Source organism: Trichosurus vulpecula, chromosome 9, assembly GCF_011100635.1.
Source record: "Trichosurus vulpecula isolate mTriVul1 chromosome 9, mTriVul1.pri, whole genome shotgun sequence".
Lineage (NCBI taxonomy): Eukaryota > Metazoa > Chordata > Mammalia > Diprotodontia > Phalangeridae > Trichosurus > Trichosurus vulpecula.
Genome location: NC_050581.1, coordinates 192,621,494 through 192,647,399, shown reverse-complemented (window position 1 = coordinate 192,647,399; position 25,906 = coordinate 192,621,494). Strand labels below are relative to the sequence as shown.

Below are 25,906 nucleotides of genomic sequence, written 5' to 3'. Positions count from 1 at the left end.
GGTGGCTGAATTGGACTATGTCCTGAGAACTCTTCAAGATTTATGGCTCAGATTTTGAACTAGAGAGGACACTTAGATTGCTTTAAGTGCAGTACCCTTATTTTTCACATAAGAAAACTGAAGCCCAGAAAGGGGAGGTGGCTTTCCAAGATCCCCCAGGGAGTAAGTCCAGAACTGAGGTGCAAGCGGCCCTATGGGAAGGGCCCTTCCTGGGCTGGTCTCGCTACCTGAACCTGAGGCATTTCTGGTCATTGGTTCTCCGGTGCCTGCTAGAACTGGGTGGCCAGCCTCGAATAGCTCTGGCTGTTCTGATGTCTGTCCATATATTGAGTCAAAATCTCTTGCCAGAACGTCTGTCTTTTACTTCTGATTCTGGTCTCTGGGTGCAAGCACAATACCCATGAAAACATCTGGCCAGCCATCCTGCCCCTCCCCTGACTCACTCTTCTTGAGGCAAAGCATTCCTAGGTCCTTGGGTAGGACGGTTTTGAGCCCCTTGACATCCTGGTTTCTTTTCTCTGGATGTTTTCCAGCCTGTCAGTGTTCTTGCATGGAACATAATTCTCCAGATGTATTCTCACTAACCACCATCTCCCTGTCTTTCTGGAAATTGCCTGTTGTAACTCAAGTTGAGCCAACAGAATAGTTGACTCCTGATCCTTAGGAGATCTTGCTTTAGAGGATAGAATAAATGTGCTTTGTAATTAACACATTTCTAGAACTCTTGGTGTGTCAAAATCCCTGAGAATGAAATATTTTCAAACATTTTCCCCAGCAACATTATTTACATCATTTATTGCATTTGTTGAACAGATAAAGAAACACACTAATTTGAAATTCTGAGTGTATAAAGTTTTTCAAACTAGAATATTTTTCCCCTTTAGAAGAAGGAGAATATTTGCTTTGCAGCTTCTGAAAACAACTCTGACATTTACTTTTAAAGCAAAGTGTTGGCATTATTAGCATCCTGGGCAGAATCTTGATAGCCCCGGGTTTTCTCTTTAGTCTCAGTCATGGACCTTGGTTTAGATTTACATTCTTTTGGTCATTTTTTAATGGTAATAATGAGAAACCAGAGATCAGAGAGGAAGGAAATGGGAGAAAAAAATGATGCCCAGACAGAACTTTTCAACCAGACGTTAAAGGGAGCAACAAGTATGATATGTAAAGCATAGGGGTGGAGAGGTCACATACATTTTACTAGAGAAAAAGCTGGGAAGAGGGCTAGGAGCAAGAGTTGGAGCCACAATCTCCTTATGACAGCGGGCAGTTTTTAACAAAGTGATCTTGACATGTAACCAAGCATGGTAAATCACGGTGGTAAATTCACCTCCACATGTAGTTGTCCGTGACACTTGATGACTGCAGCCCAACCATAGGAGGTCAGCGCTTGCTCAGAATACAGTGGCTTATGGTCTCATATCCATTAGAAATCATCCCCTGTTTCTGGGGGGATGACTTTCCAGGATCCCACAGGGAGTAAGTCCAGAACCAAGATGCTGGCAGCCCTGTGGGAAGGGGATCCATTCAGCTAATGGCTTATGTCAAGCTAAATTTTGCCTTTCTGAAATTGAGGCATCATAACGTAGTGGATAATGTAGTGGACTTGGAGCTAGGAAGACCTGGGTTTGAATCCTGTATCAGATACTTGCTAGCTGTGTGACCCTTGTCAAGTCACTTACCTCTTATTGCTTCAGTTTTCTTATCTGAAAATGAGGTGATTGTGCTCAGTGGCCTTAGAGATTTCTTCCAGCTGTCACTGGTTCTCATTGTGCCTTCTTTGTCCAAGCAAAACAAGTCAGATCCCTCTTGTATGACAGTCCTTGAGACACGTGAAGATCATTCATCTGGTTTCCGGGCTAAGTATCTCTGACTCCTCTTGCTGACCTCCTGCTCCTCTGACCAGCTTAGTCACGCTTTTCCGGATGTGCCTGTTTGTCAGTGCCATACCTGGCAGCGGATTCGCATTCCAAATGGACTCTGAGCAGGACTGCTTCCTTCGAAACATTTGGTTTCTGTCACCTGCCCCGTCTAAGTCATCAGACTGATTTGAGGCTCACACGAGATGAGGCCTACAAAGTGCTTTGCAAACTTCAAAGCATCACACGCATGCCAGTCCATGATTATCATCTGAGTCATCCCTGACCTGGCCTCAGGTTGTTGGCTTGGCCTGGCTGGCTGCTCCTCTGGCCCCAGATTTAACCAGCAGGGAGGAAGGTTTGAAGTGAGAATCTGGAGGGCAGGGACTGCGTCATTTTACCATTCTTGAGAGCCAGGGCAGTGCCTGGTGTATTATAGGTGCTTAAATGCTTTTTTGAGTGATTGCTATGTCTTCCATTTTAGGAGAGGAAATTTTAAACAGCTCAGAGGACATGGTTTTCTTGTCCAGAGACTGGAAAAAGAAAGGTGTCCAAGAGAGGTGAAAGGTTCTCAATAATGAAATTAAGGTCAGATGCCTGACAGAGGGCTTGTGTGGATGAAAGGTACAGGCAGTGAGGTGGCCCAGGCCTGGAGTCAGGAAGACCTGAGTTCAAGTCTGGCTTCAGACACTTAATAGCCCTGCTGTCTGCCCCAGTTTCTTCAGCTATAAGATGGTGATAATAAGAGCGCCTACTTTCCCAGGGTAACAGTCCTGAGGATCAAGTGAGGTGCTGTTTATAAAGCCCTTTGCAGGCTGTAAGAGCACTAGATAAAATGCGAGCAGCCATTTTAACCAAGTGCTTGGCACATTCTTCAGTAGGAGGAATATCTTTTTGTTGAGGAATCAGGGAAGCCTAAATGGGGGAGCTGGCCTTCCTGGGCTTCATGGGAACCACCGGTTTAGAGGGATATTGACAAACTGCTGAACATTCAGAGGAAGTACAGGGATCATTGGGTTAGGGAGGGAGGGACCTCAGAATAGTGTACAACTTAAGGCCAGGCAGCGCCGAGTGTAAGGCTATCCAGGCAGTAAGGTGGCCAAGCAGCCATCTGACCAGGCCCTCTGCTCTGTCTACACTGTCTACACAGGCTGGGCTGCCATTCTCTGTTACACTTAAGGGAGGATGGCTGGAGGGTCCTTGTGTCTTCCTTCAACTTGAAAAGAGAGAAGGATCCAGGGCTAACTTCATTCAGAGACACAATGAGGTGGCTTAGAAAGGCTGGACCTGTGTGCCAGGCACTGTGCTGAGTGCTGGGGATACAAAGAAAAGGCACCAGTGCCTTCCCTTTGCATTGTGCTTATGGGCAGGCCAGCAGGACAGTGCATTTACTGGGCACTCCCTGGGTTCCAGCTCTTTGGCCAGGTTGGCCCATTGCCTGGAAGTCTTATCATATATGCAGTGTCTATAGGGAAGCAGTTGGGGCTGCACATCGCTGTCTGCCTGCAGGATGATGTGAGAACTTGTGTCCCCTCCAGGAAGATTGGGGACAGAGGCTGGAGACATTGACATCTCTTGGGCCGGTTCCCTGGGAGTGTGTACAGGGTGGCTTTCTCTCATCTTGGAGGGAAGGTCTCTAGTTGCAGTACCCTGGGGAATCTGTAGTTGGCCTTGTGTAGTTGAACATTTTTCCTCAATGGCTTGGATAAAAGTATTAAGGGCATGCTTGTCAAATTTACAGATGACAGAAAATTGGGAGGGAGAACTGACTAACACACCAGATGAAGCTTTAGGATTTAGAAAGCTCTTCACCACGTAGAATCAAGTAAAAGAAAATGCAACAGGAAGAGATGTAGAAGCCTGTATTTGTGTTTTTAAGTATAAGATTAGGCCAGCAGGAGGTAGACAGCAGTTGGTCGGGAAAAGGTGGAGGATTTTTGGTAGACTTTAAGTTCTATGTAATTTAGCAACAGACCTTTTTACTTAGTGCCTGTTGTGTGCCAGGCACAGTGCTAAATACTAGCAAGACCCAAGTGAAACTGATTTTTTGTTTCAGGAGATTTCGTTGAATGGGGGAGACAGCATGCACGCATGTGATTATGTGTGTTCTACATAAAAAATATCTCGCAGGTAGTTAGGGGAAGAAAGGTCCTAGTAGTTGGGGAGATCAGAAGGTTCCTTTTAGAAGGGGGTAGATGTGGTGATAAAAAGGGTGAGATTTGGCCACCCACTGGCTATGTTGGGTGTGTGAGAGTGGAGTGGAGGATACTGCTGAGGTTGTAAACCTGGGTGTGCCCTGGACACTGGTAGTGGGGGGTTGGACCGTGAAAGGTTTGGATCGAAACCGAAAAGCAAAACCAGGAAGGAAACCCCCAAGCCAAGTTCTTGAGCCTGGGACCAGAAGCCAGGGCTTTCTGGAAAGCGTGTGAGGTCCTCTCCTTCCATTTAGGAAATTGTGTGATTGGAGCTCTGTATGGATTGAAGCTTCCACTGAATTGATGGTGTGGCTCCTCTTTGTGGTTCCTTGTTGGACTTGATAGAAACACTTACATAACAGTAGCTCATAGTTTTATCTTGCTTTAGGTATGCAGAGCACTTCTCATTTGATCCCCGGGATCCCTAGGCCTTGGGCATTACTGTTATGAACTCCGCCTTATTGATGAGGAAACAAGCCCACGGGTTGAAGTCCTTGCTCGGGGTCACATGGCTCCTAAGGGGGTGTGGGGGGGGGGGCAGGAGGGGGATGAGGGCAGGTCCTGCTAACTCAGAGGCCATACCGTGCTATGCTTCCTCTAAACACCTAAAAGAAAGTTGAGATCTTCTGTTTAGGGGTGGGCATAAGGCCAGGCTGGTGTCCCTCCCACAAGTCACATTGGGTCTGGGGTGCCCAGCTCAGGAGAAGAGATGAGCTTCGATCACCAGATAGCCAAGTCTTGTGCTTATGGATGAAAGAGAGCAGCAGGATGGCCTGGATGGCATAAGGCCTGTGGTATTGGACAGGTGTAGCACCCTGATCCTCCATCTATCTGCCACCTGTGTCCACGTTAGTAAGTCGTAAACACTGTGTACATAATATATGCACTGGCCATGAAGATCTTGGAAAGGAATGGGTCTGTAAGCAGTATAAGTGTATCTTGTTCAGAAAAAAAGACCACCGGGGTGACATTTCTATCTGCAAATACTCGAAGAGTTGGCCTGTTTTTTTTGTTCAGTTCCAGAGTAATGGGTGAGGAGCCATGGTACAATAAGGTAGAGTGAGGGAGATTTCTGTTTGCTGATTAGAACTTTCTTAGAATTAGTCTTATCCCACCAGGGGAAGTGTACAAGCCCACTCGTACATGAGCACCAGCCCTGGGTTTTTGTGAGTTTCCTTTCTAACTTGGGGATTAGGTTTGGATCAGTCTTTTGTCTCTAGGGATGTTTGCTCAATATGTTAGTCTGAAAGAATGGTATCGTCCCTAAGTAACACTGAGTTAGAATACATCCCACTCAGCTTCATCACTTACAGAAATGGCAACCCCTGATTTACAGTGAATGGGAAGTAGTAAAGAGGAAGTCTATTATCTCTTCTCTCAAGGTAAAAAAAAAAACCCCTGCAGATTTGTGTTGTCATCATGCCCTGGTTATCCTTGTGATGGAGGAGGGAGGGGTTGCATAGTTAATCCTTGAATCATTTTTCTTTGGCTTTGGAATATATTATGATATTTCCACTCTTCATAATTATGTTTTGGCCAGTCTGTTATTAAAATCATTTTGCATTTTATGAGTAACAAATGGTTATTTTGTGTAACTGAAAGCCTGCTAAGTGTCAGGGGAAAACTGAGCTAGGTCTAAAACATTTTTATTGTGAATAATCCACAAAGTAGGTAAGCAAAAGTTTACTGTCCTTTCAAAAAGAACCAAACAGCAGGGCTCCACCCTTCAGGTTCCAAGGGATTTTAGGGTTGTTTGGTCCAAGGTGCCCTCTAAACTCTGCTGCTGGGGCTGGTGGCTGAAGGAAGGCCATCAGGCTGACTTGGAGGTGCCCACTGTATTTATTTTATTATATAAAAGCAGCTTTGCTTTGGGAAGAAAATTATTTCGGACCATCCTGGGAGAAGTACCTCTGCACATTGTTTCCTTCAAATTAATGGGGTTGGGGAGAAACTTAGATTTTTTTTTTTTTAAGGATCAGGATAAAAATATCATTGACAAAGATACACGAAATTTTTAATGATCTTAATCTATCCATTGACAAATATACATGCAAATACATAAACGAAAACAAAAGGAAGCATTGTACATGAAACCATATGTGTGAGCATATTTTAAAAGTCCTTCTTACTATTAAAGTAAGAATGACATTGACCTTCTTCTGTCTTAAGACTTACCTTTCTCTGTATTTCTCTGGGTTTTGGTTATTTTGTTATTTTCTGTATGTGTTTTTATTTCTTCTTCATTAATTCATGTTTGCCCATATTGATTTGTATTCTTTGTATTGGTCTTTTTTTTATGAAATGGTAATAGTGTATTGCATTAATATTACCATCTTTTGCTCTCCGCTTTCCCCAACACTCAGTCCCATAGATTGTTGCCAGTTACTTTGCTGTCATAGATAGTTAGTTGCACTGTGGTTCAGTGAGATGAGGAGTTAGTTGTGTGGCTCCCGGTGTCTAATTCGATATTGTCCCATCTTCCCCAAATTACACTGGTTTACAATTCCCCCAGAAAACGAGGGTGCAGATTCTTCCACAGGCATATCAAGTTTGAACTTTGAAGTATTTTTCCCGTTTGGTGAGCAAAAAGTGGCATCTCAGAGTTTGTTTTAATTTGCATTTTCTTTGATCACTTTGACCACTTTTTCATGTGGTGATTTACAACTTGTGTTTCTTCTTTTGAATGGGGTCTAGTGGAAGATGAGCCTGGGGGGTGGGTTGGAGTCAGGCTGTGCCAGATCTTGAGCATAAGGGCAAGTATTTGTGAAGGGCCTGCTCGGTGCCAAGGACTGTACTGTGTGCTGAGATACAAAGAAGAAAGGCCCTGAATAGGCCTGGCTCCCCAGGAGCTAATGGGGAAGACAGTAACCTCGGGGAGGTGGTTGGGAAGGCCCTCTGGTAGCAGGTGGAATTCTTAGGAGGAGCCCAAGAAGGAGCAGTTAGATGGGAGGAGAGGCAGGACAGAGCAGGATCCTGAAAGAAGCAGTGGAGGAATGGGCCCCCCTTAGCAGTCTTTGTGCATCTTTGTCCTTAATGGCTGAGATTTGGGAGGATCGATGAGGGAAGGCAGCATGTCTGCTTTAGAGCTGGTAAGAGATTTTTTTTTTTTTTTGGCCAGAACAATTCATTAACTCACCTTAAAGTGTGAAGGGATTGTGGTTTGCACCTAGCCAGCAAGTTACCTACCTAACATAATGGAGCTATTCGAGATAAATGGTTTTATTTTGTCATGTGGGCGCGGTGGCACAGTGGAAAGTCTGCAGGCCTCTCACTCTGCCAGTCCCTTAGCTGTGGGGGCCAGCTGATTTCCTCACCTATGAAAGGGCTTTTTTTGTGGAAAGTGTTCTACACAAACTTGAGCTCTCCCTCAGCACGTGGCAGGGAGCTCAGCCCGCAGTGGTTGCTTGATAAATGTTGGTTGAGTTGAATTGAAAATTGACCTACAGTTGTGTATCTACAGTAATTCGAGTAATGAGGAGCTGGTGATGTTATACGAGACGGCAGCCTGATTGGGGAGACAGCAATCCTTTCAGAGAGACATGCCTGATCACTAAGGAGATATTGAATATAGAAAGGCCTTGGGGAAGCGGGAAAGTAGCCCAGAGGACATCGGGTGTGGAAGGGCTCCTGCAGTGAATTTGGAGCTGTCCTTTTGAAGCCCTTTAGGGCCATGGAATGACAGAGAAGACGTTCTTGGCACAGAGAATGGGATTCCTAAATCCAAATTGGAAATCATCGACATCTAAGTTTTTTCTTCAAATAAGCTTTGTTGATGCTGATTTGTTTCATCATTAGGGTCTTGGTTTTTAATGCTTTTCATTTCCTGCCCTCCAGACTTCCAGATCAACTCAATTATCCATAATGAGAGTTTGCTGCAAAAATCTTGCAGTAAAAAAATAATAAACGACTCCCAAATTAAAACTAAATGGCTAAGGGCTGATTTTATATTTGTTCTCCTGAGACAGGCCAACAGCCCTCAGTTTGTGTGCATGTCCTGTAGTTGGTGGCACTTAGTGATTGAATCTAGACCGTTAATTAAGAGTCTAATGGTTAGTCACGTGGTCAGTTTTAATTAATATCCAATTATGTAACTGATACAGATGGTTCACTGTTACAGGTTTCTTTGTGGAGCTCCTTGTGATGTCACTTGTGTCTAACCCAGTTTAAGAAACACGGGGCTAGGGGACCTTTGTGTATCTTTCTGCTCTATGAATCTAGGGAATGTTTACTAACGGACTATTTCCAATATGCATCTCCTTTTTGTCACTTTATGTGGAATTTAGGCTGGAATTAAGTTATTCACTCCCCATTTGCTGAAATTCTCACTGAATGTACTGAATATTGGCTTCCAGAATCCTCATCCTTTTTTTTAACTACCTCTTTCTTACTGTTTTTTTAGGAAGTGGAGCGACTGCGGTGGTCCAAGCAGCATACTGTACCCCCAAGAAGGAGAAAGTGGCTATCAAACGGATAAACCTTGAAAAATGTCAGACCAGCATGGATGAGCTCCTGGTACACATGACTGCATTTGCTAGCCTGGGAACCTAGCAGAGGCACCAAAGTGGGGCTGGAAAGGAATTGAAAGCTTTGTTTGGGTGTTTGTTTCTCATTGATGTGGGCTTTGACTCTTTGTTCCATGATTAGGATCTCTCAGGTGTCAGCAGGCTACGGCCCATTAGCCAGTTTTCATTGGCACGCCAATTGCTTGGTGATGCCACACTTGCTGTCTCTGTGCTTAGAAAGGCTGCTGCTGCAGCTGCCACTGTCAGCTGCTGGCTTGGCTTCCCTTTCCATTTGAAAGGTGGCAACAGCATGTGATCGGCCCTTTTGGGGCTGATCTCCCCATCTCCCTCCCCTCCAAAAAACCTGAGGAAGAACACAGTAGAGATATTCTCAAAAGCATGGGGAAAAAAAAAGAACTCATTTGGATTTTTGGTCAGCAGTGTGTTCTGGGCAGCTTTGCCATCAGGAGAGAGAAAAGATTGTGTTGCCCTGCTTATGTGACTGTGAAGTTTGTATTGATTTTAAATATTTCATTCTGTTCCATTTTGACCAATGTAGACAATTTAGCCTCCAAAAAATGTTATGGGTATAATTCTCTTAACTTTTGCTTGAAATGCCTGAAATTTATAACATCAATACTGATGCTTTAGTTAGTCCCCCCAGTTCCAAGTAACAGCAGCTGAAATTTGTCCATTTTCAATAATTATAATAGTAATATTTATGATTATAATGAGCTAGCATTTATGTAGTGCCTACAAAGTGCCAGACTCTGTGCTAAACACTTTAGAAATATCTCATTTGATCCTCACAACGACCTATGAAGTAGGTGATATTATTATCCCCATACTACAGTTGAGGAAACTGAGGCAATAGGTTATGTGACTTGCCCAGAATCACACAGCTAGGCTGGATTTGAACTCAGATCTTCAGTCCGATGTACCACCTAGCTGCCTATGAATACATTCATTTTTAATAGATTGAGGAGAAAGAAAATTGAGAACCCAATAGGTGCAACCATATGTGCTCTTACTGGTGAGCTGGACAGGGAGCTGTAGCCTGGAGAGGAGAAGATACTCATCCTTACTGGTCTTCTCTTCCAACCTGGCAGGCCTGTGCTTAGCAGTGGGAAAGGAGATTGAAATGGCACACATTAATGGGGTGGGATGTGCTGAGTCAGGGCTCTTAGAGTTTTTGCAGCTGTCCATGGCAGCCTGTCCTGGCCCAGGATGCTTTGCACAAGTCTTGCAGGGTCAGCCTTGCGCTGCCAAAGAGGGGAAATCGACCACCTTGCAAGGAAGCTTACTCTAATCTTTAAGTTTTTTTTCATAGCATCTGGCATCAGCTGGCAGCTTCTTTTACCAGAGCAGAGAGCTCTGATCCCTTTAGCCGGGACCTCCTAAATGCTCTTTACCGCTTTCATTCTTCCCTCATGCTTCTCTTTTCCAGCCTACAAGTCCACCCTTGTGTGGTAAAGTCTCCAGTCCTGGAGATACTCCACCCAGCTAGCTGCTGTCCTTTCTAAAATGTATGACCTAATGAGAGCAGAGAACACAAAACCCAAATGGGAATCGAATAGTTTAACCTTCTACCATCAGGGCAGTTCCTGGCTTTTGGCTCTTTTTGTCCCCCAAATAGCTTTGGAGGAACTTGATTCTAAGGAATGCTTTCTGGAAGCGGGGAGGAGAGAGGAATACCTTGGGGAGTATAGGTGATGTAAAAACAAAGATAGCAAGACAAATTTATTTCCAAAAGAAAACCCCAAACTTTTTTGCCATCCTTGACATTCATCACAACCCAAGGCTTTTTTAGGGCTCTAGGCGTGCCTTTCCCTGTTGCCATTTTGCCTTTTCTCCATATTACATGTCCGTCCTCCCTCCTTGCAAGGAAAACCAACTGAACAGGCAGTTTGACCAGAGAGGAAAGACAGCATTCTGTTCCCAGAGTACTTTGCCACTCTGCTTAGAGGAGGGAGATTGGCCATTACAGTCATTCAGAATTTGGTGTTCTTTGGGTGTTTTCATTCCATTATTGTAGGCTTTATATATGTTACAGTTTTGGTTACATCACACTATGTCTCAATTTATGTAATTCCTCTCATGTTTCTCTGAATTCTTCAGTCAGCAACCATTTGTTAAGTGCCTACTATGTGCTAAGCACTGTGCTAGGGATACAAGGAAAGGCAGAAGCACTGTCGTTCCTGCCCCTCAAGGAGCTCACAGGCTAGTTGGGGGGAGGGGAAGGGAAGGCAACATGCAAAGAATTATGTATAAACAAGATAAGTTGGAGATAATCTCAGAGGGAAAGCACTAACCTTACCTGGGAGACTTCTTGCAAAAGAATGGATTTTAACTAAGCCTTGAAGGAAGCTAGAGAAGGCAGGAGGCAGAGATAGAGATTTTCAGGCTTGAAAATGCCTGGAATAGGAGATGGAGGAGTCTCTGGGAAGCCAGAATAGCTGGATGTAGATGGGGAGTTAGGTGTGAGGAGCAGCAAGTGGGTGAGGCTGGGTGAGAGGCCTCTAAAAGCCAGAGGACTTTACATTGGATCCTGGAAAGAGAGAATTAGCAGTATTACCATTTTTCTTACCACATAAGAACATCATATTATATCTGCATACCACAGTTCATTCGGCCATTTCCCAATAATTAGACCTCAATTTTGTTTCCAATTCCAGACCTGTTAGGAGGATTTTGGTAAATATGAAAGCAGCTCACTTCCTGGGTCAAAGGGTAGAAGCTGTGGGTTTTTTTTTTTTTTCGTTTTTCTTGACTAATCCTGAATGGTTTTCTAGACTGGCTGGGTGAATTCAGAGCTCCATAGCAGGGAATTAGCCTGCCCTCCCACAACCTCCTCAGTGCCATGTCTGTTTGGTGTCATCTTTACATTTGCTGGTTGTTTTAGTGGACATATCATTTATTTGTGACATAGAAAATTTTTCCACATGGTCATTGATGGTTTGCATTTCTTCTTTTGAAAACTGTTCATTTCCTCTGATGACACTCACCTGTCAGGAGATGTCTGTTTGGATTAGGTTTTTTCCATTAGTATTTGATTTCAATCTGTCCACTTTTCCACTTATGTTAGCCACATGGATTTTGTACGTGCAAAAGCTTTATAATTTTATGCAGTCAGAAAGGTCAGCTTTTGGGGTCAGTTTTTCTCTTGTCCTTTTTAAGTTAAGAAATCTCCCCTGATTGTTGTTGTGAAAGATCCTGACATTTGCAGAGAACCTGCTACTTTTGTTTAGTCATTGTCAGTTCCCTTCCCTTGCTTCCCCCTTTACAATCAGAATTTGTCGATGAGTTCTGTGTGCATCCACGTTGGTCTCTACTATTTCACCTTTTCTTCCTCTTTTTAGCATCTGCTTGTGTCTTCAGTGTTTCATTCTTGGGTACTCAGTATGTATCTCTCTTGTTTTAATCTTCTCCAGCAGAATATTAAGTTCTTGGATCCTTTTTCAGAACCCACTGAAATTTGTAGCTTTCCTTTCCTTCTTTATCAGTCAGTCAGTTAAAAGTCATTTATTAAGCCACCACTGTGTGTCAAGAACTGGCAAGGAAAAGATAAAATGAAAAATCCCTGCCTCAGAGAGCTTGCATTCTTTTGGGAAGAGGGAAAGGAAGAAGCACATACTGTGTGCCAGGAACGGCGCTAAGCACTTTTACAGATACGTTCAAATATATACACATAAAACATTTCTCTTATTTTTGTTTCTTTTTGCATTTTTTGAAGAAACTCTTAATTTCCCCAGTATCCCCGAAAGTAGATATTTTTTCTAGCCTTTTCACCTTCTCTGGGAGGAAACCAGACCACACCTTTTGTTCATGTAGAGGTGCTCTCTGGTGCTACAGGAAGCACAAACATTGGACGCTGCAAAGACTCTTTCTTGCCCATTGTCTTTGATTGAAGTGAGATTCTTGGGCCTGGGTTGTTCTTTTTGGTTATTTTCCTGACAAATGCTGTCTTTACCACATCTCTTGACCATGCCTAGGCTTCATCAGTAATGTAAGTGATTTATTCTAGAGAGCGGCACTGTCCCTTGTTAGTAGAAGGAGAGGTGGCTTCATTAGTAGATTGTTGATCTGGAGCCAGAGGCACCCTGCAGATCTCTCAGGGGATTTGAAATAGCAGTTGGGGGACTTGGTTGTTAACCTTCTCATTCTCACTGCAGTCTCTAGACATTTCTCTTCATCATCATCCCAAGATCTTGGTTAGGTAAAGACCCGGAATTGTTTAGACTTATGGAGCCAACAGTTTGATCTAAAAGAATTATCTGGTTATGTAATTATAATTACTCCTTAAATAACATGGCCTTTCATTATATTTTATTACTATTTCATAATCAGGAGAAAACTGTAGAATTTTCCTTTTTAAAATTTCATCCTAGAGGAGAGAAAACTTCATTTCAGGTGGAATCTTAAAATATCCTCACCTCATAAAACCTTGGTCACAGTAATGATTCTGTTGTTTTTAAATCTTTGGTTTAGAAACAAGAAGGGACTGCTGAAGTGGTATGTTCTTTGTCTGTGAGGTCCGTAAGTAGTGGGACTGGGAGGGCAATGGAAGCTGACCTGGGTCCCTCCACAAAATGAGGGGCCATTTGTCCAGATTCTTCTTGTGTGTGAGGCCGGATGGTTTGTTGAGGTCCTTTCCAACTTTAAAATTACATTAAGTCTAGACAAAGTTCTGTCAGAAATAGGGAGAACAAAAGCTCCATTTAAGCTGGGGCGCTAAGGGCAGACCCCCTGGAAGGCCTTCACTGTGGAGGGAAACAGAGCCTTCAGAAAGTGTGGAAGGAGCGTGTTCCCAGCAAGGCGGCCCATCTTAATGGGTGAAGGTGGGAGTGGTCGAGGAGAGGCTGGTCAGCCCATCCTCCTGCACTGCTGAATTGGGGAGCGAGCAGAAGCAGAGAAACAGAGCAGGGCATCTTCCCCATTTGTGCCTTACTGCTCACTTTGTCTTTCCTTTTACAGAAAGAAATTCAAGCCATGAGTCAGTGCCATCATCCTAACATTGTGTCTTACTACACGTCCTTTGTGGTGAAAGATGAGCTTTGGCTGGTGATGAGGCTGCTCAGTGGAGGTAAGGATGGCCCATCTTGTCATGACTTCACTTGTTTTTTAAATGTTACCAGCTTATGTTTGATAATGACACGAATGGATCAGAAAATGCCAGACTCTTTTATTTTTTTTCCGGGGGCTAACTCTTCTTTTATCATGTGCATACTTATTGTTTACTATTTGAGCCCCTGCCGTGTGTCAGGTAATTACTGTGTTCTGCATACAGGTGGCATCATTCTCCCTTTGGGACTTGGGGTTCAAGGCAGCACGTCTCCTGCACGTCTGCAGTCTAGTTTTGTGGGGATTGAGGAGATAGGCTCGAAGGCAGTACAGTTAGTTAGGTGGATATGAATTGGTTAAACAGTCCCCGAGGTGCTGCCTCAGGTCAGTCAGCCTGGGACATCTCACACAGGGCCCTGTTCTAGGGTACTGCTCTGCCATCTTTGTCAATAACCTGGAATGAAAGCAAAGATTCATGGCAGCAAATCTCTGTTAAGGGCATGGTGGTTTGAGGTCATGTAGGAAGCACTGGCTTGCCTGCTTATCCAATCTGCAAGTGACCTGAACTGGGAGGCATGGCACAATATGGACCCCAAAAGTGATAACAGCTTAGAGTGGATTCCCTGTAATAAAGTGAGGGATGAATGCAAAGTCCTATACCTGCTTCCCAAAATGAACTGCCCAAGTATGGGATTGAAAATGCATTATAAATGGCCAGCAGGACAAAAAACGCTAACCCGATGTATGGACTGAGGGAGGTGGCAGTGGTCTTGTTGTAGTAGGCCCCCTGGCCTGGTCAGAATACAGTTCAGAGCATTAGACTTTGGGAAGGCCTTTGAGAAGCGACAGTGCATCCAGCATCATAGCGCAACAAGGGAAATTCTCCAAACTATGTAATAAGAGGATCAGTTGAAAGAAAGCAGGGTGTTTAGCCTGAAGGAGGTAAGACTCCAGGAGGTTGTGACAGGCATCTTTGGAAAGGCTGGTGTGTAGAAACGGTACTACCCTTGTTGTACTCAGCCTGAGGGATGGCGCCGAGGCAGATTTCAATACAGAAATGGCCTTTCTAAGACTTTGTATTGTCCCAGAGCAAAGTTTACCTCATTGACAACAGAAGTCTTCAGTCCCAGAAGGAATGGCCTGTTGTCATGAATCTTTTTTGAGGGGATTCCTGCTTATGAGTGTGTTGGACCAGATGATTCAGCTCAAACTCTGATTCTCTAGACATCTCACCTGAAAGAAAATGAGTTAGAGAAAAGTGTGTGGAAGAACACTGAGTACGAGCAGGAGAGATCCTGTGTATTAAAGATATCTAACTCACCACCCAGAAATTAAATGACCTTCTGGATGTTAACATTGGCTTCTAGGCTGTCCCATCTACCTTTAGGCAGATTAACACTGAGGTAGGAAAAGACCGTATCTCAGTGAAGTGATGGGAGATCATTATTCTGGTCTAAATATATAAAAGGAGAAATGCTACTTTTATTGTATTATCTCAGTGCTGCCCAAATGTGGGTGCAATACTTGTTTCTTAAATGAGAACATCAGACAAGGTGCCTCATCGGGAGAGAACATTGATGGTGACAAGAATGAGCTAGGGAGACCTGCTTGGGGGAATCCCTAGTCCCAGTGTGCTGAACCCCTCTCTGCCATGACAGGCCTTGTCCACTGCTAAAGGCAGAGAGATGACCAAGATGGGCCTGACTGAAGTCCCGATTTTATGGCTTTAGATAAGGAGCTCCTAAGAATTTTTATTTATTAGACACTAGAAGAGTATGTTCAGACCTGTCTGTCTGAGTTCTGAGAGGCTCAACATCAGGCTGACCACAGACTTGTGAAATTTTTGGTCAGAGCCCCTGATTCAGACCATTTGTTAAGGCTTGAGGATTGCTGCAGTCTGTGTCAGTGGAGGGGATGCCTATATCGCTGAGATCATGGATCCTTGAGTTGCTGAAACAGTACCCAAGGCGCTGTTTGCCCAAGCAGGAAGTGTTGGGTAAGGCCATTTTACGTAGTGTACTAGTAACATGGCAGGTACGGGGTGGGGTGGGAGCATCTGTAGGCAGGGATGAAGCAGAGCTAAATGGATGCTGCCCTGTATTTGTGCCCTCCTGTATTCAGATGTGCATTTCTCATATGCTGTGCTTAGGCTGCTTTTGTTGGTGGAATTCAGTTCTGTAAACATGGTCAGTGAGTTGGCTGAGAGGTTTTCCGGATGTGTCATTTGCCTCCTTGTGACATGGCTGTAACTCAGAGTTCTCCAAAGCTGTGCCAACGGAATGTAAGCTTTGTCAGGTTCTACCAAGCTGGAAGGCTTTTGAGGGTGGGTGTGCTGCCAGACTGGGCTGGTAACTGCACCTCAGCAGCAGCACTGAGTGATGAATCCTTGGTTTGTGGCAACCCATGGAACAGATAAAAATGTGAAAAAATGGCCCCCTGTCCTTTATATGACAGTAAGCTGAAGATAGAATCACTTTTTTGGTTAGGTTCAAGAATCTTTTTACTATGGAGTGAGAGATTATCCCCACATCTAGTATGTATCCAGCCATCTGTTTTCTGAGAATGTTAGGGCTAGCTCATTTGACTTGAGGGTTGGTAAGGTAACTGGGCCAATTAGCTTCATTCACCCAGAGAGCTATACCCTGTGCCCCTAATTCTGGTCCATCCCATTTTGGGGAAGTACCTAAGGAGGGCCGGGTGAGAAAGTGTAGGTGACTCTGGGCTGTAGGGGAGTCTATTGCTAGAAAGACACAATTCAGAAAAAGCTTTGTAAGCAGTCTCTCTGCCAGGCTGTTTGTTCACACTGTGGCCTGAGTAACCTTCCTAAGGTACAGATAGATCTGATCAGCTGTTTGGGGGGCTTCAGAACCTCGCATGGCCTCTGTCTCTTCCAGGTTCATTCTGTTCTCATCTTTCTTAGCTTTTTCTAAGAGTGATCTATACACATTGAGGACGTAATTTATGAAAATACTAGAAGGGAGCAGACTTTCCTAAATGATCATTCATAGCAGCTGATGTCTTTGCAGTTGCAGATTTCACTTAAGGTGGAGAAAACACAGGCTCAAGTTTGTTTTGCCTGCTTGCTCATTCATTCATTCATTCTTTCTTTCATTTATATTTTTTTTGCTCTTTTATTTTTTAAAAAATTTTTTGGCCGAGTTGTGCAAAATGTAGCTTCGAGGCTGATGAAGTAAATGCAGTGACCAGGGTCAGTCTTGGAGGACATAGGATGAAAACATATTTCCCTTTCTTCCAGAATGTGCTTTCCTCAAGACTCCAGTAGTGCCCCTGGCCCTGGCCTTCTCATCTAACAACCCTCATCACCCTTTTCCTTCACTCGGGTCTTTGGTCATGTGGCGGCCCTTTCTCCATGGCCCCTTCACCCCACCCTTGCCCGTCTTTGCTGGCAGATTTGCCTCTCCTATCATCCCTTCACAGCTCTAATCTTCAGCCTCTCTCTATTTCCTGGTTATCTCCCTGCTCCCTAAAAAACGTGCCCAAACTTTCTGTCCTTAAAAACTTCAACTTAGGGGCTGGTGCAGTTGGAGGCTTTATTTATTTATTAAAGTTTAGAATCTACTCCTGGATAGAGAGACAGCTTCCTTTTCCTTTCTGGTGCCTAATATTGTCCCAATCAATCTGCCCCAGTGCTAGATTTTAAAAGTTTCTCCCAACTTGTTTTTCTTTTGTGATGTAGTAATTGTCTTGTGATTTTTTTCTCTTTCATAATTAGAACAAGGATATGGGCAGTTTCATGGTTTTTTTTCCCCCAGCTAAGTGGTTAGGCTCATAAGAGGGGTAATATTAGAGAGAATCTTCAGGAAGGCTGGAGGGCAAGGGCAGGGCAGTGTTTTTGATAGGAACAGTGTTTGGGGAGGAATTAAGGTTTGATTTTGGGGGCTAGTCAGGAGGATAGTGAGGCTTAGGATTACACATGTGTTTAGAGTGTGATTTATAGTTGGTGATAGGGTGTTGCAGGGGTGGTGTGGACCCTCTGGGTGATGGCATTGCTGTTTCCTTTGGCTCTGCAGGCAGAGGAGGCCTCAGGGACCCTGGAAAGCTGTACTTACTCAGTGCCAATGGCTCCATGTTCAGGGGTCTTTTTTTATCTGACAGTAGTGAAGAGTAAAGTGACAAAATTATGTTCCCTTCTGTTACATAAGGAAAGGGCTGTGTGCTGGGGAGCATCGGTTACTAGCTTAAAGTCTAGGAAGTCTCCTCCTTGCCCCACAGGATACCAGTTTTAAAATATGTCCTATTGATAGATGTTTTCAATTAGTGTAAAATTCTGAGACCAAGAGGAAGTCTTGGGGTCATCCAGCATTTTCAGAAACCTTCCTTTCAGTGGTTTCATCTCTGTTTTTCCAAGTCTCTAGTTTCCCTCTCCTGTTAGGTCTTAGGAATGAGGACTCATCTGTTAGCCACTTAGCTTAGTAGGAAAGATAGATGTTTATCCAGTATGCCAAGAGATTGGGATGAAGCTTTTCATAGCAAGATTCTTAATTTTGATGATAATCCATTAGTTTAGTTAGTGATCATTTTGGAAAGCAAAGGCTGCTTTAAAAATACCCCCTCTCTTCATGTTTACATGGCAAAGGCTCAGTTAGTTTTAAATGGCCAGACTTTTTAGCGATAGTATTGCCATCTGTTTCTTGCATAACTGAGAGTATGTGCAGGTACCAGGGTGTGTCGGTGTTCTTTACACACAGTAGACAGTGGATTCAAGTATAGTTCACCTTGAGGCGTGGACATCAGACTGGTTTTGAAATGTTATTTTCAACAAGGAGGCAGTGATGGGTTTTGGGTAGTAGCATATTGAGTGACTTGTCAGGGCTTCTGCTGAGAAGCCTGGGAGGTAAGAAGGGTGGGATTTGTTTGATTTTTGCCTGCACTACGTGGTTGTTTATACCTCTCTGGGGCACTTTTCTGGTAGCTAATGCCTGAGACCTTCCTTGTCTTCAGGGTAGCAACTTATTCAGCCCTTCTGAGCACTTGGCAGTTATGGCTTGTTTGAACCAAATAAAGGATTTCCTAAATTCCATGGAGGAGGCTGACCGTCACCTTAGTCAGGACGAGGATGAGAACGTCAGTTCTGAGCCCTAGGCTTCCATCCTTGCTCCGGCTCTTCTGGCCTTGAGCTGAAGCCAGTCAGTTTCCCATTCTCTGAGCCTGCTTCCATATCTCAGTAGTGGGGCTAATAATTCCACTTCCCACATCTGTCACAAGTTGTAGAAAGATCAGAATGAAGGGATGTACAGAAAGGGCCTTACAGGTGCTAAAGAGAATGATGTGAATCGGGAAGAGCAGCAAAGGTGAGAATCTTTCCAAGGAGAGCTCTTCTCTTCCTTTCGAGAGCATCCAGGGACTCCCACTGGACACATGGGCGCCCTGGAGCAGCCCTTTGGATGGGTACCTTGGCTTCTCAGCTCGTTTATGTGGCTTTTTCCAGCTTTATAAGTGCAGCTAAGAAACTGTTTGAGCAAAATGAAACTCAGGCCTGGTTGGCTTGCCCCACATGACTGTTTATCGTAGGTGAATTGTTACTGTAATTCCTCTTTTGAAAAGGGAGATAGAATTGGGCCCCACCTTCAGAATAGCCTTGGTGCCCAACTCCAAAGACACTCACCCTGGTCTGCCCGGATGTCTTGCTGGCAGTTTTGACAAAAGCTCTCGCAGGAAAGCTAAAGCCAACTCATGCTCTGCTATCTTGGCAGGTTACAGTTGACTGTGGACTTCAACAAAGTACCCAGGGCTTTCAAAGGAGAAGAATCATTTTAAAAAGAATTTTAGCATATGCCAGTTTATGCTCAAAAATAAGTAAGTGTTCAGAATGATAGGGTCCCCTGAACATTAATTTCAGGGGAAGTCATTACAATGTCAGCCGTGATCATCTCTCTCCTTGGTTTCAGGGGCCGCCTTTGTGTTGGTTTGGGCTTGTTCTGGTTATAGAACATAGGAGTACCACAGGTAAGCTGCATTTTGCTGAATTTAGCCTTTTGGTCAGCATTTCACTTTATTTTTTCTAGGACTCCTGACTTTCCAGGAGGCTCCAGCATTTAGGGTTACTGAGAGCTGGAATTGTCAGGATCTTGGGCTTAGCCTCAGTAAATTTCTTTTACTTATTTTTTGGTCAGATCCAGGCCTAGCCAAATGGCCACTGATTTCTATTATTGAAGCCTCCAGCTCATGTTAAGACCAGGTTCTGGAATTTGTCTGTATAAGCCATACAGAAGAAGCTCACGTTTATGGTATCAGTTTTAGCACTGTAGAGTCATGGTTGTGTAGTTGAGAGTGGACCTCAGAGTCAGGAAGCCACGAGTTCGAGGCCTTCCTCTGAAAGGTGCTGGTGGGGTCACGTCCCCTCATTAGGACCAGAAGTGGTCGACAAGGCGAAGACCTGTGCTTACTAGGAGTCTTTCCAGGGTTTCCAAAGTCCTTTACCTGGAATTTATAATGATCAGAGGGGTGAAAAGACCTCAGTACTCAGCTCCCATTCCAGGACCTTGATATACTCTCCTTTAGACCAGCTGTGGCTGCATGGAAAGGCTTCCAGAGCAGGAGAGAGCCACTGGAGGGTATGGGCCAACCTCTGCTCTGACTACTATGTGGATGAGTCCTAGGGTGCTGACTGTGTGAGGACAGAGCAGAGTCAGGTGGGAGAGATGCTGAAGAAGCATCATCTCCTGATTGGCCGAGGATGATTTGGGAAATGGAAGAGTTGGAGTTGAACCTAGTAGATAAAGAGTCAAGAAGAGCTGAGTTCAAACCCCAGCCTGAGACATTTCATGACTGCGTGACCTTGGGCAACTCACTTTACCTGTTCTAGTCTCAGTTTCCTCTTCCGTAAAATGGGGATTCGTACCTCCCAGGGTTATTGTGAGGATCAAAGACAATAATAATTGTAAACCACTTTGCAATAGGTATTAGCTGTTATTAGGGGATTGAGAGCAGAGGAAGGCTTCCTCTCCCTCCTCTCTGACCTAGGGTGGGAATGCTTGGGGCTTGCCTCCAGAGAAACTGGCTTGTGTGAGTTCCAGAAGATGGAGTCTGACGAGAAGAGGATATGGAGTGAACCCCAGCCATGGTTCCCAGTGTTGGTGACAGCGAGAGGCCAGAGCAGGATGGAGCCTTTCAAAACCTTAAGCCGATCATTCCTAACACTCAGTGTATGTAGGACCTTGATTTCCAGCGTTTGGGGGACTTGAAGTGGGCAGTTTGCCAGCCTTGGAATGGGGTGGCCCAATTGCTGAGGGTATTCATTTGTTCAGCAAAAGGAAGGGGACAATCCCATGAGTGGGGTCTCAACTTGGGGCCCATGAACTTATTTTTAAAATAGTTTCGTAACTGTTTTTTTCTTAGTATGTTTTGTTTCTTCTGCAATCCTACATATTTTATGCATATAAAAGCATTCTGAGAAGGAGTCCATAGGCTTCATGGATTGTTGGGAGACCCATGACCCACGAAAAGGCTAAGAACCCCAGGCCTCATGTAACAGAACATCATTGAGATTGTCTGACTGATCCTAGATATTGTGCAGCTGGGCTGGCCCTTTCTCTCTTGGGTCCTCTCCAGAAAAGCCCTTGTCGGGGTTGGGAAATACCAATGTAAATATAAAGTCCTGCAGCTGGGCTAAAAAAGTCAACCCCATAGGCACGAGGTGCAGGAAGAAAGGCTGGATGTCACAGTGCCTTAGAAAGATGGGGGTACTTCAGAGGCTGCAAACTCAGCACGTAATGATGATGGATGGTGCCAGGGAAGTAGAGTGTAGAAAAGAGAAGTAGAATGTGGGAGCCGGCCACATGTTTGACGGCCTCTCTGGCCTATTTTGCGTGGCTCTATGAAGTAGACCGAAGCAGTGGTGTGGAGCTGACAGACTCAGATTTCAGCTCAATCAAATGGAAACCTTCCTAATATTTGGAGCGATCCAAGAGTGGAGTGTTGGTTCCCCTTCATAGAGAGCTTCAAAGGAAGCTTGTTGAGGATAGTGAAGAAGGATGTTGTGAGTTGGACAGCACAGCCCTAGAGTGGGGCTTGAAATCACTGTGGGAATCGAGGTCAGTCAAAGGGAAGAGCAGGAGCAGAGGCCTAGATGCAGGGGAGCCCAGGGCAGCCACTGGTCTGGTTTTTTCTGCAGGTGAGTCTAAATGTTGAATATTTGTATGAGAGTGGAGTGACCTGGATTGTGGGGTGACCTGGAGGCCAAGCAGAGGATTTTAAACTTGACTTTGTAGACAGTATGGCACCACTGATGATTTTTGGCAGAGTTGTATGGCCCAAGCCATAGCTGAACATCAGCCAGGCTGTGTTCTGAAATTTGTGGGCCAGGCTGGTGAGAGAAGGAAGGCCTGCTTAATCAGTGCTCCCTCCAGAGTTCATGTGGGCAGTGGGCAGAGAGAGGTGGTGTGGAGAGGGCCTCTCATCTAGGTCTCTAGTGCCATTGGGCATCTGACAGGCGAGAGAGAAAGGGGCAGCAGAGGTGACGCTGAGATTTTGCACCCGATTGAATAGATGTGTCAGCAATAAATAATTAGGCCACAAAATGAAGGTGTAAAACTCTGTTTTGGATTTATGTTGCTAAAAGTTACGTCCAGCTGAAGAAAGAGAGCCACATACGTGATTCCATGACTAGACAGCTGCCATTATTACCAGGACCATTCTCCCTGAATATGACTTGAGAGTCTGTCACAAAAAGCATGGCTTGTAATTAAGCCTAAATTGGAATGTAGGGGATTTTGTCTTTACTGTTTAAGAAAGGGTTATATTTATAGGTCAAATCGTGAGTCTTTTTTTAAAAGTTACTTCTTAATCTTTTGTTTCATTTTAGAGTGAAGGGAAGTTTTCAGAGAATGGAAACTATTTAGCTTGACAGGTGTGTGTGCGTGTGTGTGTGTGTGTGTGTATATTTGCTTACAATATAAATATATATATGTATGTATCAAGATAAATAGTAATTTTGCTGTAAACAAATTTGACTTCTAATTTAATAATATTACTTTGAAATAGAACTTAGCCAACAAAATTCAGACGGGAAGAGTAGTCTCCTCCTTTTATCCTCGTCACGGAGGGAGTCCCTGGAGGGATAAAATCTTCTACGGTCTGTGGGGTCAGACAGATGAAATGACTTGGAGTAGATTTGTTGGTCTAGTAATTTGGTAACATTTCAGCTAAGCTGTAATAACATCATAATATCACAATAATAGCTTCTAAATAACAGCTACCATTCGTATAGTGCTTTGAGATTTGTAAAAAATGCTTTACAAAAATCCCATTTGCTCCTCGTAACAGTCCTGTGGAGTCGGTGTCCTGATTATCCCCATGTTGCAGATGAGGAAAGTGAAGCAGTAGGGGTCAAGTGACTTGCCTAGAGTTACACAGCTAGCATGTGTCTGAGGCCAGATTTGACCTCGAGTCTTCCTGACTCTACACCTAGTCTTTTCTGTAAACTACACCTTATTTTGGGCTACCCCAAAGCAAGGCACTTAGTGGTATCATTTAAGCTTAAGCCCTGTTGAACTGAGAGTCAAATAATCATTCGCAAGTTTTATTAGCTCCCAACTGTGATTAAAGACATTTTTAATCAGTAGTTTTAAAAATCTTGTTCTATTGAAAGAGGGAAATAGCTGGTAGGTGTTAAAAGGTAAGTCTCTGAAACACAGAATCACAAAATCAGAGTTGCAAGGACCTTCCGAGGTCATAGAATTCCAGAAACTTAATTCAAGAGTCTGTTTTGTTTCTGGTTCCTGTACTATGCTCTTTCTGGGGGACTCTCCAGTACCCTTGATCATCTTCTTTCCCAAGAAAGGAGGTGCAGCAGGGATTTGGCCAGAGGGCTGTGTCGGGCTGGCCTAGCTCTACCTTGTAGATAAGGTAAAAGAAAATTGCCAAATTGCTCTTGGTCAGTGGGGTCACAAAATGTACTTTAAAATAAGCTAATGAGTCTGAACTTGAATGTTTATTCATCTCTTTCACCCCAAAAGAGTTAAGTCTGCCAGTGAATTGCTAACCTCAGAAAAAGCGGAGTTCCCCCTTTGCTCAGCTGTCTTCCTCTTTCGCCCCCTCTGCTTGAAAACCTGAACAAACCAAGCCCAGAGTCTAGGATGTGCAGCTTGAGTCTCCTCCATCTCTGCCACTCTCATCCCTAAGCTTTCTTCCTTGCCCTTCTGTTTCTGCCTGGCCTGTAACTCATCCTTGTCTTTCCTAGAGGAACTACAGGCTATTCCTAAAGTCTGGACACATAGGCAAAAATGCATATTTTCAAGAAATGAAATGAATGAAATTTTCAACATTTTATTTCATTGGAATATTAACAAATAACATCTTCAATATGATTTCCCTCATTTGCTTTGCAAGATTCACGTGAACTCGATGCAATAACTCCATATCGTCGTCAATTTTAGCACATTCACTCTTTATGCGTTCAATTAAGTGTGTCTCATCTGTGATTTCCATTGAGTACATCTTCTTCTTTAGCATACCCCAGAAAAAGAAGTCCCTGAACACCATGGAGTCTTCGGCGAAACGGTTAATGAGATTTCCTATGTGTCTAGACTTTAGGGACACCCTGTAGAACATGGCGAACATGCTGAGGGTTTTCTAGAGACATTGGTTATTGGCTGGTCTTTATGTTGTGTTGTATTAATTGGTGTAAGGAAGATAAAATAATAAAACTATATAAACTATTACAGATAAGAATGGTGTGAAATCTTTATCATTTTGCAAAAACAAAATACAGTGCAGCTTTTCTAAACATTATATTCAAAGAATTTTAATAAATGATTCTTCTCCCTTAAGAGATGGCAGACTCTGGCCATAGTTATGTAGTTAAGAGCAAGCCTCGTGTTTTCATTTGGACCAGCTCATTGGGCAGTTTGTTACTTCCTTGGTGGGCTGTAGGTTAATCTGCACCATGTGCTATTCGGAGAGGAAGGGGAGCATCTGACTGTCCCTAAACCTGTTTGGTGGTCTTATGACCTGAGGATATGATGCACTTGTTTTAGGTAATTAATCTGGCTCTTTCAGTAGTGTAGCCTCTCTTTGCAGCCTAGTCCGTCTTGGTCTTTGGTGTGCTTTGGTAGCTGGCTTAGGAGGGTTTGGAGCCATTTTTAATGTAATGAAGCTTTAGTATATTTCTAGTCTGCTCCGCTGTTTGGCTTTGGCTCCTCTTGGTTGATAGTCACTATTAAGCACTGAAGATTTACTTTGTGTCTACACTAGGCATGCCTTTATTTGCTAATCTTTAAGTACCTACTGCATCTAGAATATTGTGTGAGAGCTATAAAAATTATGAGTTATGATACATACAGATAAGTAAAATATGGAGAAATTTCTGTCTGGTGCCTGGGGACACCCCCTCAGCTGCCCCAGGTACAAAGCAATCTGTGGGTCCACATCCCCTAAAACCATACCTTTGACTTTGCCACAGATGCAGTTATCCTTAATACTGAAAGGACACAGTTAATGTAAAGCAAAGGCCTTTAATCAAATGAGAGAGTAAGATAAAGAACAGTAAGACATTCCCTCCTCAGTTTTTACTGTCCCAGAAATACACCAAGTGGGAAGAGGCAGCTGGTGGTGTGGTGGGTGGCATGCTGAGCCTGGAGTCAGGAAAGCCAGAGTCTGGATAACTAGCCTTGGGCCCCTGGAGACACTGCTGACCTCTTGTGAGTGAACAAGCGTTTATTGGGAGCCAGCACCCTTTTAAGTGCTGGAGATACAGAGAAAGGCCAAAGACAGTACCTGCCCTCAAGGGGCTCCCAGTCAAATGGGGGACAGGGGACCACAGATAGGCTAAGACAGGACAAACTGAAGCTTGAGAAGGGATGAAAAGATTTGGAAGAGCTACTATGGTGAGTGAGTCAGGGAATTGACTGCCTTGCAGCAGTGAGGGCCTGCTTGAGATTATGTAACACATAGTGGGGCCCAGTCAGCTCCATTTCTTGATTTTTCCCTAGCTCTGTTCAGCAGCAGCAAGAGGAGGAGTAGATACAGTGGATGGTGGCATTAATTCAAAGCCAGGGCTCGGCAGAGCAAAATTGGTGATGGGATAATGGGGTGACGAACTTGAGAGAGGCCAGTGGAGAGGTGGACAGCTTCACTGAGTGTGAAGGGGTTTGGGTGAGGATGAAGAACAGGGTTAGGGGCTGCAAGGCAGAGGGAGAGGTGGAAGGAATTTCCAAGTTCGTGAACATGAAAATGGAGCCCATGGGGTGATGGTAAGACCAAGGATATCACCATCTCTTGGCGTGGCTGTGAGTTCAGGAGTTGGAGAGGAGAGAAAGAGTGTGAGAGG

The 25,906-nt window shown here is 44.2% G+C and overlaps 1 protein-coding gene across 1 annotated transcript in view; it reads left to right on the top strand.

Moving 5' to 3' along the window:
- The window catches only part of OXSR1 (oxidative stress responsive kinase 1), a 103,243-nt gene that overhangs the window by 5,600 nt on the left and 71,737 nt on the right, over window positions 1-25,906 (top strand). The window contains exons 2-3 of the mRNA XM_036738489.1: window positions 8,454-8,566; window positions 13,531-13,639. Of these exons, the coding sequence (XP_036594384.1) occupies window positions 8,454-8,566; window positions 13,531-13,639 (222 nt within the window). The remainder of the gene's footprint in view (window positions 1-8,453; window positions 8,567-13,530; window positions 13,640-25,906) is intronic.